This window comes from Vidua macroura, chromosome 21 (assembly GCF_024509145.1).
Source record: "Vidua macroura isolate BioBank_ID:100142 chromosome 21, ASM2450914v1, whole genome shotgun sequence".
NCBI classification, from domain to species: domain Eukaryota; kingdom Metazoa; phylum Chordata; class Aves; order Passeriformes; family Viduidae; genus Vidua; species Vidua macroura.
Window position 1 is genome coordinate 10,472,395 of NC_071591.1, and position 27,205 is coordinate 10,499,599.

General features: G+C 49.6%; 1 protein-coding gene across 5 annotated transcripts in view; it reads left to right on the top strand.

Annotated features, from left to right (window-relative positions):
• The window catches only part of ZNF618 (zinc finger protein 618), a 149,067-nt gene extending 122,523 nt beyond the window's left edge, over nucleotides 1-26,544 (top strand). For 4 of the 5 annotated variants that reach the window (XM_053996263.1, XM_053996264.1, XM_053996265.1 and 1 more), the window contains 5 exons: nucleotides 718-774; nucleotides 7,059-7,103; nucleotides 12,074-12,151; nucleotides 17,414-17,518; nucleotides 18,284-26,544. In XM_053996263.1, coding sequence (XP_053852238.1) covers nucleotides 718-774; nucleotides 7,059-7,103; nucleotides 12,074-12,151; nucleotides 17,414-17,518; nucleotides 18,284-19,797 — 1,799 coding nt within the window. In that variant the 3' untranslated portion in view covers nucleotides 19,798-26,544. The remainder of the gene's footprint in view (nucleotides 1-717; nucleotides 775-7,058; nucleotides 7,104-12,073; nucleotides 12,152-17,413; nucleotides 17,519-18,283) is intronic. The other variant, XM_053996266.1, reaches the window with a different exon arrangement.
• Nucleotides 26,545-27,205: the final 661 nt, after the last annotated feature.

Consider the following 27,205-nt stretch of genomic DNA (forward strand, 5'->3'; position numbering starts at 1 on the left):
GATGCTGAGCGTGACAGTTTATTTAAATGTCACTGTGACCAAAGTCCAGCTGTTTGTGCAGTCACTGCGTGGAGGTCACAGTGAATCAGATGTGTGTATGTGAGACCAGAATACATGTGCTAGAAGAAATGAAAATCCCCTCCACTTATGCAGTTTCCTTGCAGTGTTAAGTGGATGTGGTAGTAACTGAACATAACCAGTGGCCTAGACAATTTTGTTCAAGTCCACCAGCTATAGAGTTTTCTGTGCAAGGTTTTTATCCTGCCTTTGTATTGCCTGGCCTTCCAGTGGGCCACTACCATTCTCCATGCTCCCTAACTGGAGCAAAAGTGACAGACCAGATGAAACGTAATTTTAGCATCTTGCTGCAGAGATAAATAACATGCCAGCAGAAAAGCCTGGCCTCCCTCCATTCCCCATCCAAGAGAAGCAGAATATGTGGTGTTGGCAGTGCCTCTGGCTGGAATGGACAGGTAAGGGGTGGGATAACCTCCTGGAGCAGGTTACACAGTGTCTGTTGGGGGTTATATCTGCCTCAGAAGCAAGTAAGGGGCTTTCTGGAACCATGTTGAAAAGCAGGGATGTGGTGTTGGAAAACCATGTGTGGTAGCAGAGTGGGTGATAGGGAATGGGGAAAAAATTGTTTGTTGCTAAAATACTGTGTGTTGTGTTTTGGGGAAAAACCCTGTACTAATCCATCGTTCACCACAATTGCAGCTGGTCATTCGGGGACAGAAAAACCTAAAGAAAAGAGGTGTAAGCAGAACCCATCAGGTGAGCTTGTCTCTGTTTCAGGCCTTTAGTCCTGCTCCTGCTGGACAGTCAGGAGTCCTTGGGGCTGCCCAGGCCCTGGGCAGTAAGCCCAGCATGGCTGTCAGACATGACTCAAGGCAGTGTAGTCACTGAGTTCCAGAGTTCCCAGCCTGGCTGCAGCCCTGGACATGGCCCTGGCCTCTCAGCAGCTTGTGTCTTGTCTTCTGTGGGTACTGTCAGTGTTTTCAAGGGTTTCAAAGCCTTAAAGTGCACATCTGTAAATGCCAATACACCACTTGGGGCCCTGACTCCTCTGGAGCCCTTGGAAAGTAGCAGCCTGAGATTGTACCTAATTTATTCTTGTCAAACCCTGTACAGCCAACAAAAGAAGGGCAGAAATATCTTCCTTCCTATCAGCTAGATCATTCCTGAAGCCAAGAAAGCTGCATTGGAAACCTGCTGGCTGCTCTTGTCAAGTTTTGCAGGAGGGGAGATGAACCTGTGGCATGAACCCGTCCAGGAAACACTAACAAGAAACACAAACAGTGGCTGTACTGAACAGTCCAAGACTTCAGTTCTTTCTGAACTATTAAATACTGACCCACTGTTGCTGTGACACATCTCCCAGACTCTCCCTGCCATCTCCTTGTACCAGCTCACATCACACTCATCCTCCTCAATCTGTTTCTTTCTGGACTGCAGCATTTAAAGCACATGAATGAAAGTTCACAGCAAAAACCAAAACAAAGCCAGAAATTCTTACAAGCTCTGTAGCAAGTTTCATGTGATTTGCTCCTCTTGTTTCCCTGTAAGGAGTGTTTCTGTCTGCACCATGTGTAGTGTCAGTTTACTTTAGTGGCTCAGTCGAGGGCCTGGCAGGCTGCAGAGGAGTTGCAAGGTGCTCATCTAGACTTTGATTGAGCCAGGAAACCTGAGGAACTCTACTGAGCTCCCCAGGACTGGTCTGAGGGGAGTTGGGCCTTGGTTGGAGGTAGTTGCTTTCTGCATTAAGCAGCTGACATGCTCCTCCAAGCCAGGCTGGTGCATGGGGATGTATAAACTTCTTTTCCTTTTTCCTTCCTTTATCTGTCCTGCATCCTCTTTTCTTCCCCAGTCTTGTTTTCCCCCTTTGGCTCCATTTTTTGTGCTGCTTCCCACATGTCCCATTCAGTGCTCTTCTCCAGCCCTTGCACCAAGCCATTTCTCCTCTTATTCCTTCCAGTTCTCAGGAGTCCCAATGGCCTCACTGACAGCAGCCTGGGTGAGCATCACCGGTCACCGTGTGTGTCACTGGTGGTCAGAGAGGCCTGGAGAGCTCTGTGTGCTCAGCTGTCCAGGCAGAGCTCTCTGCAGCTGCCTTTTGGAAGAGCTGACATGTCCTTGCCTCCTCCTTTTCCTTCTTTCCATGGCTGTGTCTCAGTGGGTGGGACAAACCCCATGTGGCTCAGTGTCACAAGTGGGTGGGAACTCTGGGGTGATTCTGGCACCATTGGCTTGTCCTCTCTTGTGCTCCAGCCAGCAGATTTCTCCCAGGCAGGGAAGCAGGTGGTGGTAATGTGGTGGGCAATGACAGAAGGACGGACACTTCTGTCCTCCCACTCCCATCTGCTGTTTGCTTGTCACCAAACTGCTGCTGTAAGGAACAGTCACCAGGTTTAGGAGGTAAATGTAGGTCCCAGCTGAGCAGCCAGGAGCTTTGTGGCTTGGCCTTGTTAAATGCCTGGTGGCTCTTGCTCTCTGTGGGTGTAAGTTTTGTGTCACAGGCTTGGGTACAGAGATACCAGAGAGCAGGAGATTTTTAGGCTGGGGACATTCTACTTTTTCCCTGTGTCACCATCCTGACTGCTGTGGCACAGACCCCTTGGTGTCTGGAGTGAGGGGCAGAACAGGGAGGTCAGTAACTAAAATCACCTAAAATACACGGGGCTGCAATGCTGTAGGGAGTCCTGAGTGGGAATAAGAATGGAACTAGAATGGAAAATGTTGGATTTCAGATGTTGCTTCCCTATGCACACAGCCCCAGTCCTTGTCACAGTGAGTGCAGGTACCTGGCATCCTGATCTGTGTCCGGGCATCTGGCTGCCCATAAAAACACCTCTGTGCTGCGTAGCAAACACTGCTTTGGGTCTGATGCGAATCCCAGCTTTGTCTCCCAGCAGGGTGGGATGGAGACAGGGAGTGGGTGAAGGACTCGAGCTGTCATCCACATTATGATTGGAGAGTGTTCTTTGTACTCAAGGAAAAGGGTCTCCACAGCCACTTGAACTTGCTTTTTGATGAAACCTGGAAGTTCCACAGTGCTTTAAAAATAGCATCCTGCTAAAATGTTCCAATTGCTCCCTTCTGCTGCCTCGGGAGCACAGGCAGCAGAGGTCCCAAGTCACACAGAGCTTCTGTTCATCCACTGCTGAGCTAAGGGAAGTCCAGAAAGCATTGCCATGACCTGATCCTGAAGCATGGAATTAGCTCTCTGGGATGAACAGCAGAAGCTGCAATTCCTTAGGGTGCCATAAAGCTGCTTTCAAGGGAACCCTCCCTGGCAGGGGCCGTTCTGCCAACTTTTGACACATGCTGGGGTTTTAAATTCTCAGGAGGCCAAAACATATTTCAAGGCTAGGTTGTGCAATGTAAAAGGCAGTGATGATCAGCCTGAGCATGGGTAGGGAAATCCCCAGAAAGGGGCTGAGCTGAGTGTTGTGTGCCACAGTGAAGCCTACTGCCTTCCTTTTCATCCATGTGTGGTTGGAGAGGAGCCTTTGGCTGGGGCTGGGCCCTGCTCTGGTGCCCTTTGTCGCTGTAGGGCTCCCAGGCTTTGGGATCTCCCCGGGGTCTCCCTTCCTCTGACTCCAGACGGGGACAGTGACCTTCCAGAGGGACAAAAACCATCTCTAACTTGAGTGTTTACAGCCTAATGCAACTTGAGCCCTTGTTTTGGGCACTATGGATGACTCCTCTGTGAAATGAAGGCCAAGAGAGATTAAGGGAATTGTGAGAATCCAAGAAGTAAAAGAAAAGCAAAAAAGGAGGAAAAAATCTCTTTAGTTTCAACACCTTCAAATACAGCCATCAAAGGGGAAATCTAATTGAAATTGTCAGTGTTTGTTGAAGTCTGAATTTGCTCAATGTTGCGGTGTGAAAGAGAACAGTTAAAATTATGTAGGGAATTGGGAAATATTTTGAACTTTCGAAGTTGATTTAAGCTGTATAAATATGTCTCAATTTCATCTGCTGCTTTAGGGAACTACTACTGTAAGAACTTCCAGTGAAACAAATTTTAGCATTTAGAGTTTTTAAAATGTCAGCACATTTCATTCCTATTTACACAGGGAAGCTTTGCTTTCCAGCACTCTTTATTCCAGACTGGGGAGAGGGTCAATGGAAATGTCTTCTTTTCTTGAATCAGTTTGTGCCAAGCTGAGATGAGATTGAGACCAAAAAAAAAATTATTTTCTACATTTGATATAGAGTAAAAATTCTTGGAAAAGCCTGAGAATCTCCTGTTGTCAAGATTTAAAGGACACAGGACTAGATTTTAAACATAGATTTTCAGAAATCACAAGCTTTCTTCCCTGGTGTGGCTATACATCCCTTTCTGCTCACCTCCTGTAGTCCAGCCATCACACAGCCCATCTGTGGGGGATTTCTGCTGGAAAGAGTAGCATTTTTGGTGGGTGAGTGCAGCTTTAGTGTTTGGGACATAATAATTCTTGATTACTGATTGCAGTGTGACATTAGCACAGCCAGCCCCTGTGCCTCTGCCTCCTGAGGTGCGCCCAGCTGCCTCTCAGGCTCTGTCAGCACAAAGACAACTTCCATTAACATTCATCTGGTAATTCTTTTTCTCATCTCTGGTTGGTTTGTGACTGCTGCATGTCTCCATGGAGCTGGGAGAACCAATGGCCAAATTTGAGGAGTGAGGAAAAGGGGAAGGGGGAGTTCTGTGAGCTCCCACTCTGTGCACAGCACAGGGAGTGCTGGTGATGGGGCAACACAATTGCACAAACAGAAAGAGCTGCATTTTCAAAGCAGCCTGAAGTGCTGTGCCCAGAAGGAGGGTCAGCAGCTGAGTGCAGTTCCCACCAGGAGAATGAGAATCACACAGTGAGAGGCTCAGTTGAGAAAATGTTGCTTTGCTTGGTTGCATAAATAAGTCACTGTGTCCACTGGGCATTTTTGTGGAATTGAGGTTTCTAGGAATTAACTGTTTATTTCTGGTGCCACATTCATTTAAACTGTTCCAGACTTCTCATGTTCAACAGGCAACTTGCAGACAGGAAGAAATATATCTGGGTTAAAATAACCACTCAGCAGCCAGTCTCTGTGGGTCATATCCTGCCAATTGCTCCAGAGCCTTGGGACACCAGGGAAGAACTGAGGCAATCCATATGAAGCATTGAGACAAGGAGCACTCAGCAGAACTGGGACACACAGCCAGGGATGGGGCTGAGGATTGCAGTCTGCAAGCACAGATACTGGGCTGGGGAGGGCATGGCCAGGAGAGTCCCTGAGAGAACAAAGTGTGGGCAGAAAAACCTGAACTCTCATTTTGCCTGGAGAATCTGTGGAGGGAAAGATTACAAAGCCCCACTGCAAGGTGATTTATCATTAATCAGTCAAACTCTGGCATTTCTATGACTGTTACCTGGATAGGTAGCTTTAGTGGAAGTGACTGTGCTGTAGCAGGGACCTGGCAATGTATGGATAAAAAAAATGTTCCAATTATAAATACGAAGACCAGAAAAATCCTAAGAATCTTCCTTCACATAAACCAGTGTTGTATTGAGTACCTGAACTGCTGTTTCATACTGACAGTGCTTGCCATGTGAATAGGAAGCCAAGCAGAACGAGGACACTGTGTTAGCACTTCTGGCTGGAGAGCAGCCAGAGGTGGTGCTGAGAATTCCTTGGGCTATTTTAAGTGCTCTGTGCCACTGCTGGGCTCTGTGCCTGCTCCAGGTCAGATTCTCTTCTGGGGGGACAGTGAAGTTGGGGTTTGCCCCTCAAAAGCTGACGTGCAGTGCTTGGAGCCCCGGGCAGTGCCATGGGCACGTGTGTTCCCTGAGGGAGCAGGGCACTTCCCAGAGCAGGAACCCAGCACACGGAGAGAAGGGTGCCTGGAGGAGCTTGCCCTGCTGAGCAGCTGAACAGGGCCAGGTTAGGGACTTGTTTCAGTGAAAATCTTGCCCCAGGTACAGAGCTCAGCAGCTGCAGGACCAGCTGGAGCACTGCTGGCTGATCACAATGTGTGAAGTGATCAGCAGCATTCCATATGAGCTGGCGTCTCCCATGCATCCCCTTTCCACAGCACTGTCCAGTCCTGTCTTTGCCCAGCATCATCCATGCCTTCATCTCCATTCCTTACAGGCTGGCACTGCCATCTGGAGCCCTTTTCAGCAGCTCAGGTCCTCAGTACATGTGAATGTTTAGCAGGAAGGCTCACTGACCCATGCAGTTCCTGAGGGTGGTTCTCCTTCCAAGGAAACCAGGCCAAGTCTGTCAGAGAGCCCTGGGAGCCTCAGTCAGGAATGTGCCAGCTCACAGCCTTGGACTGGGACCCTTCTGGAAATGCTCTGAGTCCGTGACTGAATATTTAACATTAATAATTAATGATTTCTGCCCCTCTGCAGGGGTCTGACCCTCAAGGACCTCACCTGGGGACTGTAGGAAACCACACATGGTCTGAGGTGCTGGGATCACTGCTTCTGCTCCGGGGCACTGGGGCTGGATGCAGACAAATCCTGCTTGCCCAAGGGGCAGCCAGCACCCAGTTTTCAGTCACACCTTACAGAAAGGCAACCTGCAAGGTGTGCTGTGTAGGAAATGTGCATTCTCAGCCTGAAGTAACTGCACTTCTTAGGAACTCCTTTGGCATCCAGGAAGAGTGAAACACCCTGGTTTTCACTCCCAGCTTTAGTTTAAAGAAGTGCTTGGTGAAACTGGGAATTTGCATCTGGAGCACCAAAGAAAGCCTTTGTAAAGGGTTTTTTGCCCAATGACTTTTCTTTGCTGACCTTCCCCCTTGTTTCCATTGCTGCAGCATTGGGTGTGTATTATAATCTCTGGATATTTTAAATTGGACAGGAAAGATGCAGAGCCCTGGCCATGAGAAATTGAGCAAGGGAGAGAAAATGGACATGTTGGACATGTTGGATTTTGTGTTAAATGGAGCTCCCATCCTGCCCTGCTCTGGATAACTCTGGAAGTGTGGAGTAGAGATAAGGAGCAGGGAGCAGATAGGCAGAGCTGTGTAGAATGCAGCGAGATCTCTGCCAGTCTCAATATTTAAATCTCTTTCTTTTTTGCAGAAACCGCAAGTCCCCTGATTTCAAATCCTTTCCCGCTTTTACAAAGTAAGTGTGATGGATGTCTGTGGTGCAAAAGGCAGGCACTGCCCTCCTGCAGCCCTGCTGCCCTGCCCTCTGAGCAATTTTCATCAATAAATGCTTTTTTATTATGAGTCCAGGTGTCAAATAATAAAATGCATCACTTCTGTGGCTCTGGTGTCAGATTTAAATACAACAGAAATCCTCCAGGGTGTTTCCGTGCAGTTCGGGGCTGCCAAATCACTTCATATTCAGTCTTCAGGGAATTTTTTGTGAGTGTGTTTTGAGACCAAGACTTGAAAATTAACCCATATTTAAGTTACATTTACACACAGAAAAACTTGTCATCAGGGCTCAGCTCAGTAAACACCTGCACAGAGCCAGTTCCTGTGGCCAGAGGTTGGAAACAGGGAGCGAGCAGGGCGGGGATGGGTGGACAGGTGGTCTCTGCTGGAGATTCTGCCCTGTGGCCTTGATGTTTTGGCAGGTGGAGCTTCTTCCTTTGCCTTGCAGTGTGTTTGGTTCCTGGCATTGGGGTTTGGGGTGATACTGTCTGTGCCAGCCTGGTGGTGTGAGCCAACCCTGAGTGCCACACCCTGAGCGTGGCCATGGTGGGGAGGAGGACAGGTGTTCTTCCTCCTCTTACAAACCTGGGGGGAAGCAAGGGCTTTATTCAGAAAATAAGTTCATCAGGAAGAGAAATCCAGTTAATGCCAAAACGTTTGACAAGGGTGGTGAATTTGGGACTCCCCTTTTCCAAACATACTCCAGAGCACCTTGTTACCTCTTACTGTTTGAGCTGGCTGGAAATGACAGAAGTTCTGTTTTCAAGAAACTTCCACTGATTAGGGGGTGTGCTGATGTTTTTGTAGGAGCCTGCTGCTGGTTCTCCTGTCTTTGTCTCATGGGTTTGTGTCAAAGGGAAGGTGCAATTACACTGTTAGTAAAGCTAAAGCTAATGGAAACATTGGGTGGAAATGCTGAGAAGTTTTCCTCACAGTCGTTCTGCATTTGTTTTTCACCAAGATGTGGACAGAAGTGTTGAAATGTGGTTTTTTTCTGCTGAGGAAAGAGCAGCCTGGGGGGCTGTCCCTGCTGAGCCATGGTGACACCCTGCTGGGTGTCTGTCACTGCACAGCCACCTCAGGGCACTTGCTGAAACTTTCTGTTAAAGCTCTCAACTCCTGTTCCCTCCTGGCTTCAGACCAGGCTCTGCTATTTTCCCTGGCTTAGATGTGGCAATGAGAGTTAACATGGGAATTAGAGTGATTTATTTAACCTAAGCACAGGCACTGGTTTTCCTCTGCCTTGCCTCACACAGCTGCTGCCTTGCTCTGGGGCCTTGCTCACTAGGTAAAGCACTAAAAGTGCTTTAGAAGTGCACTAAAAGTGTCTAATTATAGCCTTGGGGAAAGATGTTTTAAATCGTGCAGCCAGATGTGAGCGTTAGTTCTGTGTGGCTCAGGACACTGAAGAGGTTGAAACCTGCTTTCAGAAAACACCTCCACAAGCACAGGGGGCTCATGTGGGCAGCACAAGCTTCCCTTGTACCACCAGCAGCTGGGAGCAGAAGGACAGAGAGCAAAAGGGGAGACTGGGGGCCCTTTGGTGAGCTCAGCCCACCTGAAGGAGAAAAGATCCCTAAGGCTGAGTAAGGGAGAAGTGAAATTCCTAGGGGGAAGGACAAGCAGAGGTCCAGCAGTGGTGGGAGAGAAGGAGAGTGGGGCACAGGTGTGGCTCAGATGGATATGCAGAGCAGTTGTGACAACTTTTCCAGTTCATGGTCAAGAGAAATAAAAGGGAGGAGGATTTACTGGATTAGCAGCCCAAGTGAACACACTTTTCCCAGGTTTAGGATACAGATTGCCTCTTTCTTCTCTCCACCTTCCAGATCCCTCTTCCTCTTCTAGCCCTGGCACATTCCACCCTCCCTCCAGCCAGCCTGACTGTTCCCAGCTCTACACTTTGGAGCATGAGGGGCTCAGGAGCTGAAAGCTCAGAAGGATGAGGGTTGAGAGAGCTCTGGGAAGTGAAGTGAGTTCATTCATTCCCATGGGGATTCTGCACATCCTCCCAAGCATCCCTTCCCCTGGTCCCGGGAAATACTTTGGAATTGTTGGGTGAATTTAAATTTTATGTTGGTTTTTTTTTTCGTTTTGTTTTGTTTTTGGTTTTTTTTTTTTTTTTTTGTGGTAAACTTAGACTTCTGTATGTCTTTGTCTCAGAATTATTTAGAAAATGCTCTGGCATTTTCAGAACCTGAAATTAGCTTTTGAAATAGGTGGTGATTTTGTTTCCAAATTTGGACATTTCTGGAGTAGAACAGAAGGGGTATCTTTTGGAATTGAGAAGAAAATTAACACAATTTTTCTGAGAAGAATCACAAATGAGAGATTTTACCAATTCACTGAGTGCACTGAGCATTCAGAGATTTGTGATGCCAAAGGGAGGAGCTTGATATGAAGAGCTGTGGAGACCTTGGTGGTCACAGCCTGCTGGATGCAGATGGGAGAACCCAGAGGAGACTGGGCAGGGGTGAGGGGGAGCCAGGCAAGGAGATAGCTAGAAAAACAGCACAAGTTTGTGCTGATAAAATAGCTGAGAATACAGGAGGAGGAAGGTGAAGCAACTCAGGGAGACAAAGTGAGCTGAGAAGGAAGTATGAGTGAAACAGGAGAGCAAAATGAGTGTGGGAAATGTGCAACTTGGAGAGTGCTGGGTGGTGTGGGGGGTTTGCCTGCTGCTGAGGCTGTACCTGAGCTGGGGAAGAGCTGTGCCATGCTGGAAAGCTGCTCCCAGGGCAGCTGGGGGCTTGTGTGGGGGCAGAGAAGGGCCCTGGGACTGCAGTGGTGAGAGAGGCTTCCCCCATTGCCTCCTCCTCTGCACTGCAGGCAGGGCTGGCAGCAGGGAAAGCAGGTGACTGCTGAGGTGTGAATGGCACACAAGAGCTGCCAGTGTCCAGGGGACTGCGGGGTGACATCTGCCGCTGGCAGCCTTGCTGCAGCACTGAGAGGTACAGCAGGGTCTGTTCTCCGCACTGGTGGGGGGGCAGGGGCTCCAGCAGAGCAGAGGGGCAGAGAGAGACAGGGTCACACAGCTCTTCTGGGCTGTCAGCAGCAGTCAGCAGGCTCTCAGAAGTGTGGCTGCTTTCAGTAGATTATTCCCACGTTAATTTTGACCCTTGAAGGGGCAGCCAGACACCCTCAGTGTGAGGTTTCCATCTGAGCAGGCTGGGCTCCAGCAGTCTGCCTCCAGCAGAGGCACAGGTATGTCTGTAACACAGGTCTTTGGCATTGAAATACAAGCCCAAGAGGGATGGTTTGCACCCACAGGGAGCCTTCTCCTCTCTGACAATTAAAAATAAGTCTAAACAATTAGATTGCATTGTACCTCTTGTGGCATTGTGCCACAACTACCTCACTACTGATGATTTCAGCAGACACAGCCATTCCCTGTTAATTCCCAAGAACTAAAATCCCTGTGTGCCACTCAGCTGTCCAAGTCTTCTCTTTTTTCCACAAGCACAGTTACTTAAGTACCGAATTTCCAAACTTCCATGCTGCAGCAAGCCCAGGAGTAGCATCACAAGCAGACACAGTGAGTGAAAGCATTGAGCACAACTCCAGGCAGAGCTGGCTCCATCATTCCAGAAGCTGTAAGTTCTGTGGGGAAGGTTTAACCTCACAGTATAAAAGTACAGCTTATACAGACTTGCTCATGCTCTCTTTTATGTTTTTCCTCACGGATTTCTGTACTCTTGAGGTGGATTCTGGGGTTTGCTCCCTGAGATAGACTTCTCACAAGGTATAGGCAGCCTTGTGCTTCCCTGGGTTTTGGTTCTTCTGTCCTGGGTGCTGGTGCTTCTGCTTATTCATTGATCCAGAATATGTTTTTCTCTTCCAACTCAGATCTAGACTTCTGAAATATTGTAGCAATGGACCCTGCTCTGTGTGTGTGCCAGGCATTTGTATCCAAAATTGTTCATCTGCCACGTGTTTGTCCATTCTGCTGCTCCAGGACAAAATGCCCCAGTGAGAGGTGGCAATGCTGGTGTGGCTGCAGGGACAGAAGTAAACTCCGGTGTAAACTGGAGCAAACTTCAGTGTGAGCTCCAGCAAACTTCCCAAATTTCAGCACTGTAGCTTGAGATCACATCTGTCAACAATGCACTCTACTGATACTGTTTAGACAGGCAACTGCAAACATTTGCTTTTAGGTTAATTCAGTGGAAGAAATGCACTTTCAACATAGAACAGGGCTAAATGTATCTTTCAGCTCACGAGGGAGCTCTGCACCCAGCTCTTTCCTCACTCCAGCTCATCCATATTGCTCTGGCACATGGCTCTCCTGCTCTGCTGTCAGCCTTCAGGCACAGGCCTGGTTCCTGTGCTTCCTGTCCTTCACCTCTGTTTCCCTGGCATCCTGCTGCCACCCAGCCCCATGACACCCACCAGTCCCTGGTCTCACTGCACTTGGTGACAGCCACAGAGCCCCAGCTGAGTTCCCCCATGGCACTGACTACAGCACTGTTCCACCCCCAGCCTCTGACTACAGCATTTGTCACAATCCAGTGCTCCTTGTCTCACTCAGGAAAGGCAGCAGACACTGGAATCTGACAGAACTGGATGGAAGATGAGTCCACCAGACTTTACTCACAGACACAAAACCAGCAGGAATACACTCAAGGCAGGCTGCAGCAGCCTGGGCCAGCAGACCCTGGCCAGTGGGCAAACTCCCGGAGAAAGCCTTGTGCAGGTCCCTGAGATGCCCACACACAGCAGCAGGTGCTTGCCGTGGTGCTCTGCCTGTGCCCTGGCAGTGAAGTGCAGCAGGAGGAGGTGCCCAGCCCAGCCCAGCCCAGGAGGCAGAGCCGTGCCCGGGCCCTGCCCCGCTCCCTGCGGAGCCGCTGTGCCCACAGCTTACACACCGAGGTATGCACCTGTGCTGCTTCCCTGCAGACTCTGTGTAATTCTTCTGAACTGATTTCTCCCAAACAGAGCCTTACACCTGTGGAGCTTGTGGAATCCAGTTCCAGTTTTATAACAATCTCCTGGAGCACATGCAGTCCCACGCAGGTAAGCTGGGCACTTCGACTTGCTGCAAGCAGAGAATTAAATTCTGTGCTGCTGCCTGGTGCTGGCCCCAATGTGTGTCTGTAGGGTTCTCAGTGCTCCCCATTCCCACAGCCCCAGTCATTTCACCTGCAGCAAACACAGTCATCCCTCAAAGGCTGGAGCACATAGGCTCAGGGTATACTGTAAATATTGCTTCTTTCCATAGGGAGAGAGGGAATGTGCCATGCTAGCTCAGGGTCCATCACACTGTTCATTGCCTTTATCCAGAGCTAGCCAGAGAATCCTCATTACATAAGCTCCTACAGCAGGGTAAATCCCCCCTCGTGCCAAAGGGGTGGCTCTCATGAAGCAAGGCAGCAGAGCCTTTGCCCACACAAGTCCTGTCCTGTGCCTGTGTCTCCTGGAGTTCTGCAAAGGACTGAAATGTGTTCTGGAAAGAAGAATTTGCCATTTCAGCAGCTGTGTTCAGCTCCCTCTCAGCTAACTACAAATGAGAATTCTTAAGAGTCATTCCAGTGCTTTGTTTCTAAGTCACTGTTTTTGTTTCCTGTCTTGATACATAAGAGATGATTTTAAAATTTCAAAGCCAAACATGTTTCAAAGACAGCACTCAACATATTCAAAAATGTAGAAACAGAATTCATTTTATATTGGCAGATTTTTTTTCTTTTTTTTTCCTCTTGAATAAAAAATCAAGTGAACTAACACAGTTTTAAGAACAATTAAATCTCCTTTGACAGACCTGTGTTCTCCAATAGACAGCTGCTCTGTTGAGATGCTCTGATGAAGATGCAGTGCAGGCCCTGAGGAAAGTGGCATGGGATAGCAAGAGGCTTGAGGAAAAGCGTATTTTCCTTTCTGTAATTATGTCAATCAAAGTTCTTATCTTGCTCTCTATTTTAGTTTTAGTCCTAATTTTAATAGTGTCACTTGAGTTCTTCATCCATGAGGTTCCTCTATTCCATTTCAGTTCCTGCTGGCAAATCTTAGTGCAGGCTTTGTGTGTTGTTCAGCAGCTACTTTATTTATCATCTGCGTGATGTTACACAGAGACTTTGAGAGCGCTTTGTTAGCAGAAGGTGTGAGTTTGTGTTTCTGTTAGAGCACTGGGGTTCTGTGCAGTAGTGGGACTCTGTGTTACTCCGAGGAGCAGTGGACTCTGCTCAGGCCAGGGCTGCCCTCACTCCCTGGCCTTGGGTCTGTCCTTGCTGGTTGTCCATGGCAGCTCTGCTGCCTCCTCGCTGTGTCCTGACCAAGCTGTTCTTGCTCTGGGTTCTGGTACTGAAATGTGGATTTCAAGTTTCAGCTCTGGGTGACACCAAGCACAGGAGCTGAGGGAACAAGCTGAGACACAGCTCACTGAGGGTTGAGCTGTTGCATGTTTTAAGCTAGTGCTACCTGCAGCATCCTCCTTGTTTCTTCTTTACAAATTACCCATGGGGGTGGTGCTGAGGGCTCCCTGTGAGGGTGGCCAGGCCCTGGCAAGGGTGCCCAGGGAAGCTGTGGCTACCCCTGGATCCCTGGAAGTGTTCCAAGCCAGGTTGGATGGAGCTTGGAGCAGCCTGGGACAGTGGGAGGTGTCCCTGCCATGGCAGGGGTGGGACTGGATTGGCTTTAAGGTCCCTTCCCACCCAAACCAGTCTGGGATTCTGTGGTTGTTCACCTGGGTTACTTTGGCCACAGAACAGGGTGGAGGGAGCAGTATCTGTGATTGGGCTTCTGTCACATCAGTGAATGGGTAAATCCCCTCTGTCCAGCTCAGGATTCTCTTGGTAAACTGTTTTCTCATTGCTCCCTGCTCTGTTTGCAAGTCCCATCCTCTGCCTGTCTGCCTCCTCTGAACTCTCACTGGTGCAGTGACAGCAAGGGTGTCCGTGTCTTCTTCAGCTGCTTTCTGCAGCGCCACCAAGGCTGAGCCCTGTGTAAGCCACTGTCCCCTCCTGTGGCCTCTCGGGCTGTGGTGCCTAGCAGCCCTGTGCTCACACCTCTCCCTTCCCTCCCCGTGTGCAGCTGGGGTGGCGGGTGCCATTTGCTGCTGTGGGATGAGGGCAAAACCAAAACAGAGGCAGGAACACGGTGGCCAGCATTCTGTTGGGTGGGTGTCCATTCTGTCAGAGCTGGTGGTGGGTGTCCAGCTCTGGGTGTTCTTTGTCAGCAGACAGCACTGAAGGCACTCAGGGCCTGCAGTTGCCCTGGCAGCACTTTGTTGCCTTCAGGCTGACGGGAGGTTGTAGTGAGGTGATGTCGGTCTCTTTTCCCAGGGAGCAACTGACAAGGGCAAGAGGAAACAGCCTCAAGTTGTTCCAGGGGAGGATTAGATTAGAAGGGTTCTCAAGCACCCTGAGCCCAAGGCAGGGGTGGAGTCACCATCCCTGGGAGTGCTCAGAGGTCATGTGGCTGTGGCATTTGGGGACATGGCTTAGTGGTGAATGTGGTGCTGGGCTGGGCTGATGGCTGGACTGGATGATCTTAGAGGTCTTTTCCAGCCTAAACAAGTCTGGAATTCTGGGATTCCCATATCCAAGAAACAGCATTGCCCCAACATCTTTGAAGTCTGAGAGTGCAGGGACCTTGCAGTGATCAGCAGAACTGGTGGCACAGGATGCAGGGACTGGGGACTCAGACATGGCAGTGGTTTGTCCCTGGTCAGGGAATGTTTCATTACAAACAGAGGGGATGCAGAGAGCCAAGAAGCCAGTGTGGGTCAAATGCTCCCTCAGTTCATGTGTTCAGCAGCCCAGTTTGGATTGTCCTGTCTAATTCAAAGGGCTGATCTCTTCCAGTGGTTGTGCTGCCTCCCCTGGACCCTTCTGACGAGGGAACGTGCTGCTGGCCTCCAGAAGCAAAATCAGGGACATACGGGCTCTTGAGTCATTCAGAGGGCTGAGCCCAGAGGCTGGAAGGTAATAAGGAGAGATTATAGCTTCATAAAGCAGCTACACAGTGAGGAGAAGCAATTAGAATGTAAATTGGGTGCTGAAAGGCAGAAATAGAACAGCAGAACACCAGGCAGAGGAATTTGTTCTGTAATTACACTGAACAATATACAGCTTTGACTCCCTTTAGAGTACTTTGTTCGGGTCGAGTGCTGCCATATAATGCCCTTCCTACAATCTAGGCCTAAAAAAACAAAAGGAGGACTAGGCTAAACCTGGATTAAAGGATTGGAGGCATGAAGAAAAATTAAGAACCATGATCTGTGTGGTTCACAGACTGCCTGATAAGGAAGATGAGGCTGAAATGTACAGATCTCATTAATGCCACACTGAATGCCAGCAGATATTTGTATATAATAAATCCCCTATTATTAGGAAATAGATAAAAGAGTTACGGTGAGGAAGTACAGTGGGTTTCTCCCCCTACCCATCCCTCACCAATACAAGGAGGGCCTGAACCATGAGCAAAGTTAGTAGGCAACATCCAGCATTTTCCTTTGCCCACCCACAGATGTGTGGAGTTGAGGACACTGGTGACATTGGCTCAAGAGCAATTAGTCTTGCAGATGCTGGGGGGAAGGTGATGTGTCACACCTGGTCACTGGTGCCTTCTGAGGCACCTCGTGCTCTTCACATCTCTGCACGCCTACAAAGACCAACCTGTGGCTGCAGCCTGTGCATGGCAGCACTCCCTGGGTACCCAGCATGGCCAGGGAGCTCCCCGGGCACACACAGGCCCCAGGCAGTGCCAGAGGCTGTCCTGGGTCGTGTCCTGTCATGTCCTGGATTGCTCAGAGGGATTGCCCCAGCCTGTGCCAGTGCAGTGCCCACAGGTGACTGAGCAGCCTGTGCCTGTTGATGGGCAGGTCTGGAGCGCCTGGCAGTGGAGGGCAGAGCTGCTCACACTGGAGAGGACTTGTAAGGAGGAGAGCACTGGAGCTCCATCACAGCCCTGCTGGTCTCCCTGCTCTCCCAGGTTGCTGGCACACATGGAGGAGAGCAGCTCTGCCCTGTCCTGTGTGTCCTGCTGGCCTCCCAGAGCAGCCTGGCAGAGCTGTGGGTGCCTCAGGGCACTGCTCCAACTCGGGTTTCTCTGCCCAGAGCTGGGCAGTTTGCACTCCCTGTAAAATCACTGGAGAGTCAGTGACTTCAGGTGAGTTCAGGTGGTTCTCACCATGGTGGTTCTCACTCTAGGAGAGGATCCAGTTCTGCCTGGGTGAATGAGTGGCACCCCTGAGTGTAAAAGGAGCCCTAATGGGCCACCTCAAAGAGAGGTGTGTCTGACAGGTGTCCAGAATTAGGTGTGATGAGTCCAGCTGTGATGAGCAAATGGCCTGTTCTGTTTTCCTTGGTTTTGTTTCCATCCTGCTCAGCCTGGTCATCAGTCTCTCCATCTTTCTGCTTCCTCTTCCAGCCCATTTCATTGTGCACTGTTCCTTCACAGCCTGTTTCACAGCACCATTTTGTACTGAAGCACACTAAGAACTAGAAAATTTCCTCTGGAGGGTGGGGATAAACTCTTGGGGCACAGGAGAGTAAAACATGGATACAATTACAGACTTTACTGATCTTGCTTGCATTTTTTTGTAAGATCCCATCAGACTGGCAGCCAAAATGTTTCACCCAGTTACATACACAGAAATGGGGGCACAAACACAAAGAGTTTGGGGGCATGTGGTGTCTGCAGCCTCAGGGTGAGACGGTCTTTGGTCCACGCTCCAGAGACTTTGGCTTTGTGTTTGCAGCCTGAGGCAGCAGAGAGAGCCCCAGAGGAGGTGGGCCCTTGCTCTTCATGGGGAGAAGCCAGACCTGAAGTTGGCAGTGAGACCCTTAGATCCAGAGGAGCTGAGCACAGCTTGAAAACCAAAGTGCTCTCCAGAGAGAAGAGGGCAGCCACCTGCAGTGCAGGAAGAGGCAGGGAGGGAACAGAAGGATCAGTGTCTGTTCCACCTCATTTTGGAAAGCAAATTAAAGGCCAAAGGCTGAGCTTCCATTCCTCCTGGTGTGCAGCTTCAGGTCCTGAGGAGACATTCCTCACGGTGTGCTGATGGCATCAACATCCCTGGTGCACAGAAAGACATGTGGCACATTTCAGCCACATTTTGGGAAATGATAGGTCGTGAGTCCAAAGACAGTTTCAAGGTCCCTGAGGGTGCTGTGCTAGCTCACTGAAAGCTGCCTAAAAGCCACAGAAAGTGTGGTGGGTTGTTGTCCCCTTAGTTAAAAGAGCCCTACGTAAATGCTGAGCATTTAAGTAGTTTTTGCTTCTTTGTGCTTTAAGCATTACTTTGTGCTTTTTAACCCCTCCCTGTCTCTTGCCTCACAGCTGACAATGAGAACAACATTGCCTCCAGCCAGCAGCCCAGGTCACCTCTCCCCGTGGTTGAAGAAAAGTGGAAACCACAGCTCCAAAGAAATAACGCCAACAACAGTATGTAGCAGCTTCTCACTTTGTCCCTGTCCAACAGGTGCCTCGGGGGTGCAGCAGTGATGGACACTGCACAAGGCCCTTGTCCTCACCAAACTGTATTTGATTTCACCTTAATTCAAGTCCTACCTGGCAGAGCAGAGTACCCCTTCCCACTACAGGAGTGCAACAAAGATCCCTGAGGTGGTTGAAAAGGTTTGTGAGGAAGATGCATTTAGTAACTCCTGGAAGAATGTAACTTCTGATCCAAGGTCAGACTTCCTGGCCTGGAGTTAAAAAACTAATCCAGTCATCATAGTGTGACATAGGCACAGGTGCCCAGAGCAGCTGTGCTGCCCCTGGATCCCTAAAAGTGTCCAGGGCCAGGTTGGACAAGGCTTGGAGCAGCCTGAGATAGTGGAAGGTGTCCCTGCCCATGGCAGGGGGTGGCACTGGATGGGTTTTAATGTCCTTTCCAACCCAAACCAGTCTGGGAATCTGTGATTTGATGTCCATCTTTCCATCTGGGCTGAGTAGTGACTATCCCCACACCAGGGACAGGATGCAGATCTGCTCCCTGCTGTTCTGAGCAAGAGCAGGGTGTGTTTCTGGAGGTTCCTCAGTCCAGAAACCTTGGGGAAACAAATCTAAGGTTGGAGTTGTCTCTTTCATCATCTGGGCATGTTCCACCTCTCTGGGGGTCTCTGAGAATGGTTTTGTGCCTTGTGCTCTCTGGTGCTGCGGTGATGCTGATCCTGCCCTTTCTGTGCCCGCTGTGTTTCCCTGCAGCGCCGGCGGGCAGCTCGCTGGGGAACAGCGCGATCCCGGAGAAGGAGCGGCAGAACATCGCCGAGAGGCTGCTGCGGGTGATGTGCACCGACCTGGGCGCGCTCAGCGTGCTCAGCGGTAAGGAGTTCATCAAGCTGGCGCAGACGCTGGTGGACAGCGGGGCTCGCTACGGTGCCTTCTCTGTCACCGAGATCCTGGGCAACTTCAACACCCTGGCTTTGAAGCACCTGCCTCGGATGTACAACCAGGTGAAGGTGAAAGTCACCTGCGCCCTGGGCAGCAACGCCTGCCTCGGCATTGGGGTCACCTGCCACTCGCAGAGCGTCGGCCCCGACTCCTGCTACATCCTCACTGCCTACCAGGTGGAAGGTAACCACATCAAGAGCTACGTCCTGGGCATTAAGGGCGTAGACATTCGAGACAATGGTGATTTTATCCACCACTGGGTGCAGAATGTGCTGTCGGAGTTTGTGATGTCGGAGATCAGGACGGTGTACGTGACAGACTGCAAGGTCAACTCCTCGGCGTTCTCCAAGGCGGGCATGTGCCTGCGCTGCTCGGCCTGTGCCTTGAACTCGGTGGTGCAGAGCGTGCTCAACAAGAGAACACTACAGGCTCGCAACATGCACGAGGTGATCGAGCTCCTGAATGTCTGTGAAGACCTGGCGGGGTCCACGGGCCTCTCAAAGGAGACCTTTGGCTCCCTGGAAGAGACCTCTCCGCCACCCTGCTGGAACTCAGTCACCGACTCCCTGCTGCTCGTCCACGAGCGCTACGAGCAGATCTGCGAGTTCTACAGCAGGGCCAAGAAGATGAACCTCATCCAAAACCTGAACAAACACCTGCTCAGCAACCTGGCAGCCATCCTGGCGCCGGTGAAACAGGCCGTGATCGAGCTGAGCAACGAGAGCCGGCCCACGCTGCAGCTGGTGCTGCCCACCTACGTCAAACTGGAGAAACTGTTCACTTCCAAAGCTAATGATGCTGGCGTGGTCAGCAAACTCTGTCACCTCTTCTTGGAGGCGCTGAAGGAGAACTTCAAAGTTCACTCGGCACACAAGGTAGCCATGATCTTGGACCCTCAGCAGAAGCTGCGGCCCGTCCCGCCCTACCAGCATGAAGAGATCATTGGCAAGGTCTGTGAGCTGATCAATGAGGTGAAAGAGTCCTGGGCAGAAGAAGCAGAATTTGAACCTTCAACCAAGAAGCCTCGTGCAGCAGGGGAGGCCACAGCAGCTCAGGAAGAAGATTGGTTTGGGAAAAGTGAAGTCTATGATTATTTGCAAGAACCTCTCTTCCAGGCCACCCCTGACCTGTTTCAGTACTGGTCGTGTGTTACCCAAAAGCATACAAAACTAGCCAAGCTGGCCTTTTGGCTCTTAGCAGTACCTGCTGTGGGTGCCAGGAGCGAATGTGTAAATATGTGTGAGCAGGCGCTCTTGATCAAAAGGAGGCGGCTACTCAGTCCAGAAGACATGAACAAACTCATGTTTTTGAAGTCCAACATGCTTTAAGACTTTCTTTTAATTAAAACAAAACTTTAAAACACTGTTCCAAACAAAGAAAAAGAAATTTAAGTTCTAAACACTGTGGACCTCATTATGAATGCCCCTGGAAACCAAGTGCTTTTTTATATATATATAAAAATATAAATATATATAAAATTAAGTTTGAAAGGAAAGCTGAGCACGGGAGAGAGACAGCCCTCTGCCAGGAATGTGCTCCTTTCCATAGATAGTGTGTGGACTTGACAGACTTTTTAATGTTTTCAAGTGGGCAGACGAATGGGAGGCTGATGTTCTAAAGTCTTCAGGCAGCTGAGATCTAAAGTGACTTGAAGTTTCTTTTGTTTCTCCTCCACCCCACCTTTCCTCTTGTCCCCTGGGCCATCTTGCCATGGATAATCAGACTCCATTGACCAGACCAGTTCTGCACTGGACTTTGCTCCTTTGAATAACTGTACACCTTGAGGGCACTTGGCTGCAGCCTTCTTGGCATGGTGCGTGAATCAGGGCAGCTGTGTTCCATCAACACCGGTATCTTTAGAAATCAGGAAGGGAGGCTTTAAGGTTTTTGATTCTTAATTTTGTTTTTAACCTTTCCATATCCTTTTTTTGTTCAAAAGAAACGTTACTCCTCTGTCTCTACTCCCAGTTTTGAGTTTAACGTGGCAGCAAGTGATTATAAGTTTGATTTCAAGCTAAGAAAAATGGCTCATGGCAGAAACTGTCAGTAATTGTTACGTTTCTTGGCTTTATATTTTTTACAGCAGAACTTGTTTTCTGAACTCCCGCTGTTAATTATCTTTTCTGTGAATTTTGTACATCAGGTGTTCTCAAACTTGTTCTAGAGTAGCCCATTTGCAATTAAATAATATTCTTTTGGGAACCACAGCAGTTGTTTATGTGGCAAAGCCTAGAAACCAGGAAAAGCAAATGGTGACAGCACAAGTGGCTGTGGGCCACCAGTGAGCTTGTCAGGTCTGCCAGAGAACCATTGCACCTAAAGATTTTTGTTAAAAAGTGTCTCAGTGACACACAAACCACCCTTCCCAAGGCCAAGGACAAACCAAGGTGTATGATTTTTCAGGGGAACAAAGCTCACCAGTTTTGTCAAACTGGGGTTTGAAGGAAGCTTAGAGAAGTGCATGGGCTCAAAGATCCTTCTGAATGTAAGTGCTCCTGATTGAGTGCAAAGAATATCTTCCCCTTTTTGTTTGGAATGGTTTCCTCTAGTGGCACGAATGTCTTTTTGATACCTACAGTGCATTACACTACTTGTTCTGTTGCTGACCTGTTCTGGCCAGGAAGGCCACGAGCCCCGAAATGTTCACACGTAACTGGCTCACCCCAAATGCAATTAGAGATCCCCATAACCCCAAAGCATCTCGGTCACTCTGCTGTCCCCAAGGCCAGAGCTCCTGCAGGCACAGCTCCTGGGCTGCTGGACAGGCTCTGTCAGGTTTGGTGCCTCTTGGACAATTCCCAACCTCTGGTGCCAAACTGTGCGTTTTTCACCGCTGGGACTTGTCTCCTGGAGGAAAACTGAAGCAAAATCTTCTTTCTTCAGCAATCTCCTGCTTCCAGGAGCTCTGGAGCTGCAGTCCCAGTGGCATGGGAGGGTTGGGAGGAGGGACTGGCCCTGCTGAGAGCAGGCTGGAGCCCTTCAGCAGCACAGGGAGTTTGCTGCTGGCTGGCAATGCAGGGGGAAACTGGAGATCCTCTCTGCAGTGCTGCTGTTGACCAGATGTTAAACCAGGATCCCATCTGCCCAGCTCTGGCTGTAAGAGAAGTTGCAAGTTCCAAGACATGAGAAATAGCAAACCCAATCTCTCAGGCTTTGTGTGCAGATGCCTTGAACCTCACAGGCACTCCCTGACACTGCCACAGGACTCAGGGGCACAGTTTGCACGCTGGACCCTTCCCCATGCCAGGCTCACGAGGACAAACCTTGGCACCAGCTGTCTTGCCCTTTCCAGCCCTTTCAGCCTTCCATTGCCTTGAGGCTGGTGTTTGGGTTGACCTCTCAGCACTGTTACTGCCATCAGACCAAAACCATTGTCTCCTAATCTGCTGTGTTTTTTGCCTAAGGCACACAGCCTGCCACATGAACAGGAGCTGCCAAGGCAGAGGATCTTGGACTCCTGATTTCCCTGTCAGTGGCTGATGGAGGGGTTGCTGGTAGGGCCAGCTTTCCTTCTTGCTGGTTTTGTTTTCTCCTGTACAAGTCCTGCATGCCCAGCCACCAGTGGTAGCACAGGAGTTTGCAGAGCAGGAGAAACCTGTGGCAGACAAAAATGAGCCCTGAGTGAGTGAGATGTGTGCTGGGCCCACTGGTACCTGACAGCAGGAAAGCTTGGCTGGTGCATGTCTCCAAACAGGATTAGCTGTGGGCACAGAGGGTACCACACAGCTCAGCTGATGGCACAGGGATCAGGATTGGCAGCTCCTCCTAATGACACATTACACTTTTTTGTGTGGCTCACCTGAGACCCTGAGAGCTCTTTGATGCTCAGGGAAACATGCAAAGCCCTTGCATTCCTTTGGAAAGACAGCTCCAGCCCCCAGTCCTCCTTTGCTAAGGGACATGTAGATGATTTCTGTGGAATTTGTGACCTCTGGCTCGTGCTGTCGCTGCGAGGCATCGAGGATGGGAAGTGAGCAGGACAGAGTTAGCATAGCTGTAAATCCCTGGAACTGAGAGTTGGGCAAACTGCAGTGATTTGTGCCCAGCAGTGGTGCAGACTGAGGGCATGCATGCAAGGAAGGCCACAGCCACCCCTACCTCCCATCCCACCTCCCCTTTCCCTTCTCACACTGTGGGTTTGGCACCAGAGCTGGGGTTTTCTTGTGGTGCTGACCAAAGAGAGGGATGGACTGGCCCTCTCCCCCATCCCAAAAACTGCCCCTGTGAGGCAACTTCGGTTGTAGTTGCACTAATGATGGGTGTGAAGCAGTGATGTCGGGCAGATGAGGTTCTCCCAAAGACTTAAAAACAGCAGCTAGAAAAGCAAGAGCAAACCTAAAGGCCTAAAACAGAGCATTCTCAGAGGTGGTGAGGAGAGTCTCTTCTCCAGAGACTCACTGAAGGAAGGTGCAGCTTTTCCTGACTCTTGCATACGGTTGCAGGGCGCCCAGCTCAGGGGAGCTGTTTGTGCTGGGCTTGCTTCAGGTTCTCCCTGGGTCACTCAGGCCTCAGTAAAAGCAGAGAAGCACATCTGTAGCACGTGCATTTACCTTAAATACCAAGCTTTTGCTCCTCTTCCTTCTTGCAGGCTTGAATTCACATTCTAGGGAGCAAAAATACTTTACCAAGGTCTGAAATTTGGAAGCTCTTATTTGCCAGGTTGCTCCAACCCGAGCTGCTCTGTGGTGCCCCAGAGGTGCGGAGAGGCCGGGGTGTAGTAGGGAGCACTGCTGGTCCTGGCGTGGGAGACTGCTCAGGAGAGGCTCTGAGTTTGGCCAGGGCTGTTGTGAGGTTCTGCTCCCTTTGGGTTGGGAGGAGAAGTCCTCAGAACTGGGATCATCCTCAGGTGGGTCATGTTGGGAATTGCCTTCTGCTTGTTGGTTTCCTTTAATCTCCCTTGTGAAATGTGTTGGGGTGCAGGAACGGTGTGTGGCCTCCAGGCATCTACCCGTTCCTGCTGCTGACTGTGCCTGACCTTGCAGACTCTTCCTGGCTTCACAGTTTGCTTTGGGAGCATTCTGACCTTCAGGTGGGGAACAAGTACCACCAGGTGAACTCCAGGAGGGAAGGGCCTGTCTGAACATCCTTGCTGGTGAAGGGAGTGGGATAGAGGCAGAGCTCTTCAGGAGGTTGTTTCTGTGTGGATGCAGCAGCCAGAAGGTCAGGAAGGAGTTGTCTCCTGTGCCTCGCAGTAGGCAGTGGTTGTGTTTGGCTTGCAGGATGGACTTGGTGTCTTGCACCCAGGTCGAATTGAAATGGAACTGAACTTCCCTTTCTGTCCAAGCTCTCTGTCTGTGCTAAGGAAACTGCTGTGGGTGGGTTTGAACTGTGCAATCTGCAAAACTTTCTGTGAAAGCTGACTCTGGGCTCAGGTTTTGTCTAACTCAGTTGTTCCTTCATTGCTGGTTAAGCCAGTTTAACTTTGAGCTGAACTGGTTTAAGTATCCACACAAACCACCTGCACTGGTTTATCTGTGCTTGCTGGGCAGAGATGATGTCCAGCAGCAGCTCAGGGAGTCATGACCCTTAGTGATCTTTACAAATGAATTTGCAGCAGATGCTCTCAGAACTTGCAAATGACTGAAAATAGAGGGGAGACACTTCTGGAAATGACTTGAGCTCTAAATGGTGGCATTGGAGTGTTCAGTGATGTGGCTCAGGTGGGTTGGGTGGCTTTTCTCCAACTGTCTGCAATAACCCAGAAGGTTTAGCATGGGAAGGAATTACCAAAAATGCTTGTGCTGGTGGCTGAGTCTGCTCAGAGGGGCCAGTTCCACTCTGGCCGTGGTGAGCACAGGACAGGGGACTGGAACCTCCTGCTGTCCCACAGTGCCCTGGGCATTTCTAGGCAGCACCGTGTTACTGATGAATCAAAAGGCATTAAAAGAGCAGCCAGGAAGGTGCTCCAAGGCTGGGAGTGCTGCTTTGTGCTGAGGAGAGGCTTGGATCTCTGATTGCACCTCTTGGCTGAGGGAGAGGCAAGAGCTCCTGTGAGGCATTCACACAGGAAGGGACAAGCTGTTCCCTATGGAGTAATGGGAGAAAAATAAAAAAAGATACTAAAGGCAGATTCTGGGAAATCTCTTCAGGGAGGAGAGCTTTGTTCCTCTGGGAGGAGTCTGTGCAGGGAATGTGTTTTGAGCCCTGTTGTTGAAGACAAGGCTGCAGAGTGGAGCTCACTCCATGAAACACATGGCTGGACCTTGCCAAGAGAAAAGGAACTGGATGTAGGGGTGGGAAGTGCCGGGTTCCTGCCCAGACCCCTCCAGGAGGGTTCACAGAGCCTTTTCCTCCCCATCCTCCCACTCACCAGCACCAAGCCCTTGCCAGCTCTCAGTGCATCCACCAGCCAGGTTCCATCAGGGAGGGAGGCGGCAGAGGGGAAGCTGCCAGTCGAGAAGAAAATGTCCTGTCAGATCAACGCGGGGGAGGGTGTTCAAGGGCTGGCTGCTTCTGCTGAGTTTTTCTGTGCTACACCATGATCTCGGATCCGTGGGATCCCCTGGGAATGCCCAGAACTGCCGGCTGAGCCCCGTGCCCCGTGTCAGACCTGGCGCCATCACTGTAGCAATAAGAACTCCCTGTGTGTGGGACCTGTCCCCTCACAGCTCTGTTACCTCCCTGGGGCTTCTGGAAGTGTCCCTGAGCAAACCCTGAGGCCCAGCTGAGCTCCGTGGGACAGGCCTGGGACAGTCTGCTTACGCTAGGCCAGAAATGGTGAACCAATGAGAGTGGGTTGCCCTGAAATTTAATTTTGTCTATTGAATGTTTGTGGGATTTCTGTTTAATTTCAGGTTTAGTTTGGCTGCTTAGCTGAGTTTTTTTTCCTGTTAAGAGTCCTTTGTTTGTAACTCGACAGGAGAGTTTTGCTGACACAGCCAATGGTGTACCCAGAGACCCTGAGAGGTTCCTCATCCATAGGCAGCTGTGCTGGAATTCTTGGCTCCTGAAACAAGGAATTTCTGTAGCAGGATTTTCTGTAGCATCCCTGGCAGTGGGACCCAGATGAACAGCTCAGGCTTAATGATGGGAATATTGTAGGCTGGAGTTGATGAGCACAGACACATCCAACTCTTTCTTTTTACAACCCAAGTTCCTTAAAAAGGCACTTCCAGCCTCACTGGCCTCGAATCCTTGTTCTCACCTCCCTGGGGTTCTCATGGCAGTCTCTGCAGTGTCTGTGGATAGGCTGGGATTGTTTTTCAAGTGGGCTGGGGGGTAGGAGAAGGGGTAACTTTTCCCCTTGCTGTGTAGAAAGACCTTCCCCCTCAAGGAAGGAGATGTGTTCTGGAAGGAGCAACAGTTTTAGGAGCTGTTTTTCATGGTCCCTTGAAGCTTACTGGTACTTCAATACTCCTTTTTTTGAATTCTTTGAAGGAAAGCTGGTAGTGGATGACCTGCACAGTGGTGGCAGGTGACAGCCCAGGCTGTCAGTGGGGGGAACACTCTGCCCAGGCCGTGAGGATTGTGGTCCACGCTGTAGCCACACAGTGTCATGGTGACAACCAAACATCAGGAGATCCTTGTTTGCAGCCAGTCTGAAAAGAGAAGCTGTTCCTCGCTCGTACGTTCCATTTCCCAAACCTCCTCCTGGGAGCTGAATTCTTGTTTCATCAAGCAAAGGATTTAATGTTCTCCTGCCCCTCCTGGCCCTCCCTGCCCTCAGTAACTCGTGTGCATTTCCTTCCTTTCTGTAGATGCAGATGTTCTAGGCAATACCACAGAGCACCCGCACTGCGAGTGCGACCATGTCATCTTAAAAAATACAAAAAAAAAATATACAAAAAATATACAAAAAATATCTTTTTTAGGCCAGAGTTTTCTACAGGTATTAATGAATATTTTTCTTAATCCTTATAAGTTTTATGTGTTTAATATTTCTTAATACCGGTAGCATTAATTTATACTTTTGTAGCAACACAATATTTTTATAAACCGCCACCGCTGGCTTTGTCTTCATAACGGGAAACGTGCGGGCAGCTGGCCCCGCGCTGTACCATGTACTGTATTTAAAAGGTTATCTAATGTCACACTTGCTGTGTTAATAAACAAAACAAAACCTGTTTGAAGTCTCATGTATTGTTGGTGTGGATCAAATGACTCACTAGAGAGCAATATTGCACGGGGTTGAGTTGCTGATTTTCATTGTGATATGCGAACGCTTGAGGCCAACTCAAGTTCTGAGGGGTTTTTTTTTTTCCTTTTAGGATTTTGTTTTGTTTTTGTTTTGTTTTGGGTTTTTTTTTTTTCAGCTAAATAAATTCAGTGCTGTTTGAAACTTAGACTGACGTCAAATGAAAAGGATTATTAAAGAAAAAAAATCAAGGTGTTTAAATGTTGCTGTTTTTACAAGTCTGTTGCTGTCTGAATGGAAATATTCCACAAGAGAGGAGGAATAGTTCCACTTAGCTTCCAAAGGGGCCGAGCGCTCCAAGCCAGAGCTCGGTTATTTGGAAATACCTTAGAGACATGTTTCTGCAACATTCTTTTCAGAATTGATGCCAAGGCAGAAGACAAACTGTAACTGTAAGAAAGCATCCGTTGCTTGAGGATTTTCATGTCAGTGTTGTATTTATGGTTTTACAATAAAACAACCTTTAGGGAAAAAAAAAATGTGTCTGGGTTTTTCTATATTTTCTGTATTTCAAGCTTGTGACTGGGACATCCCCAGTGCTGATTTGCTGTTGTGAGGAGGGAAAATACCCATGGAAGTGACCTGGATCCCAGCAGGGGTGT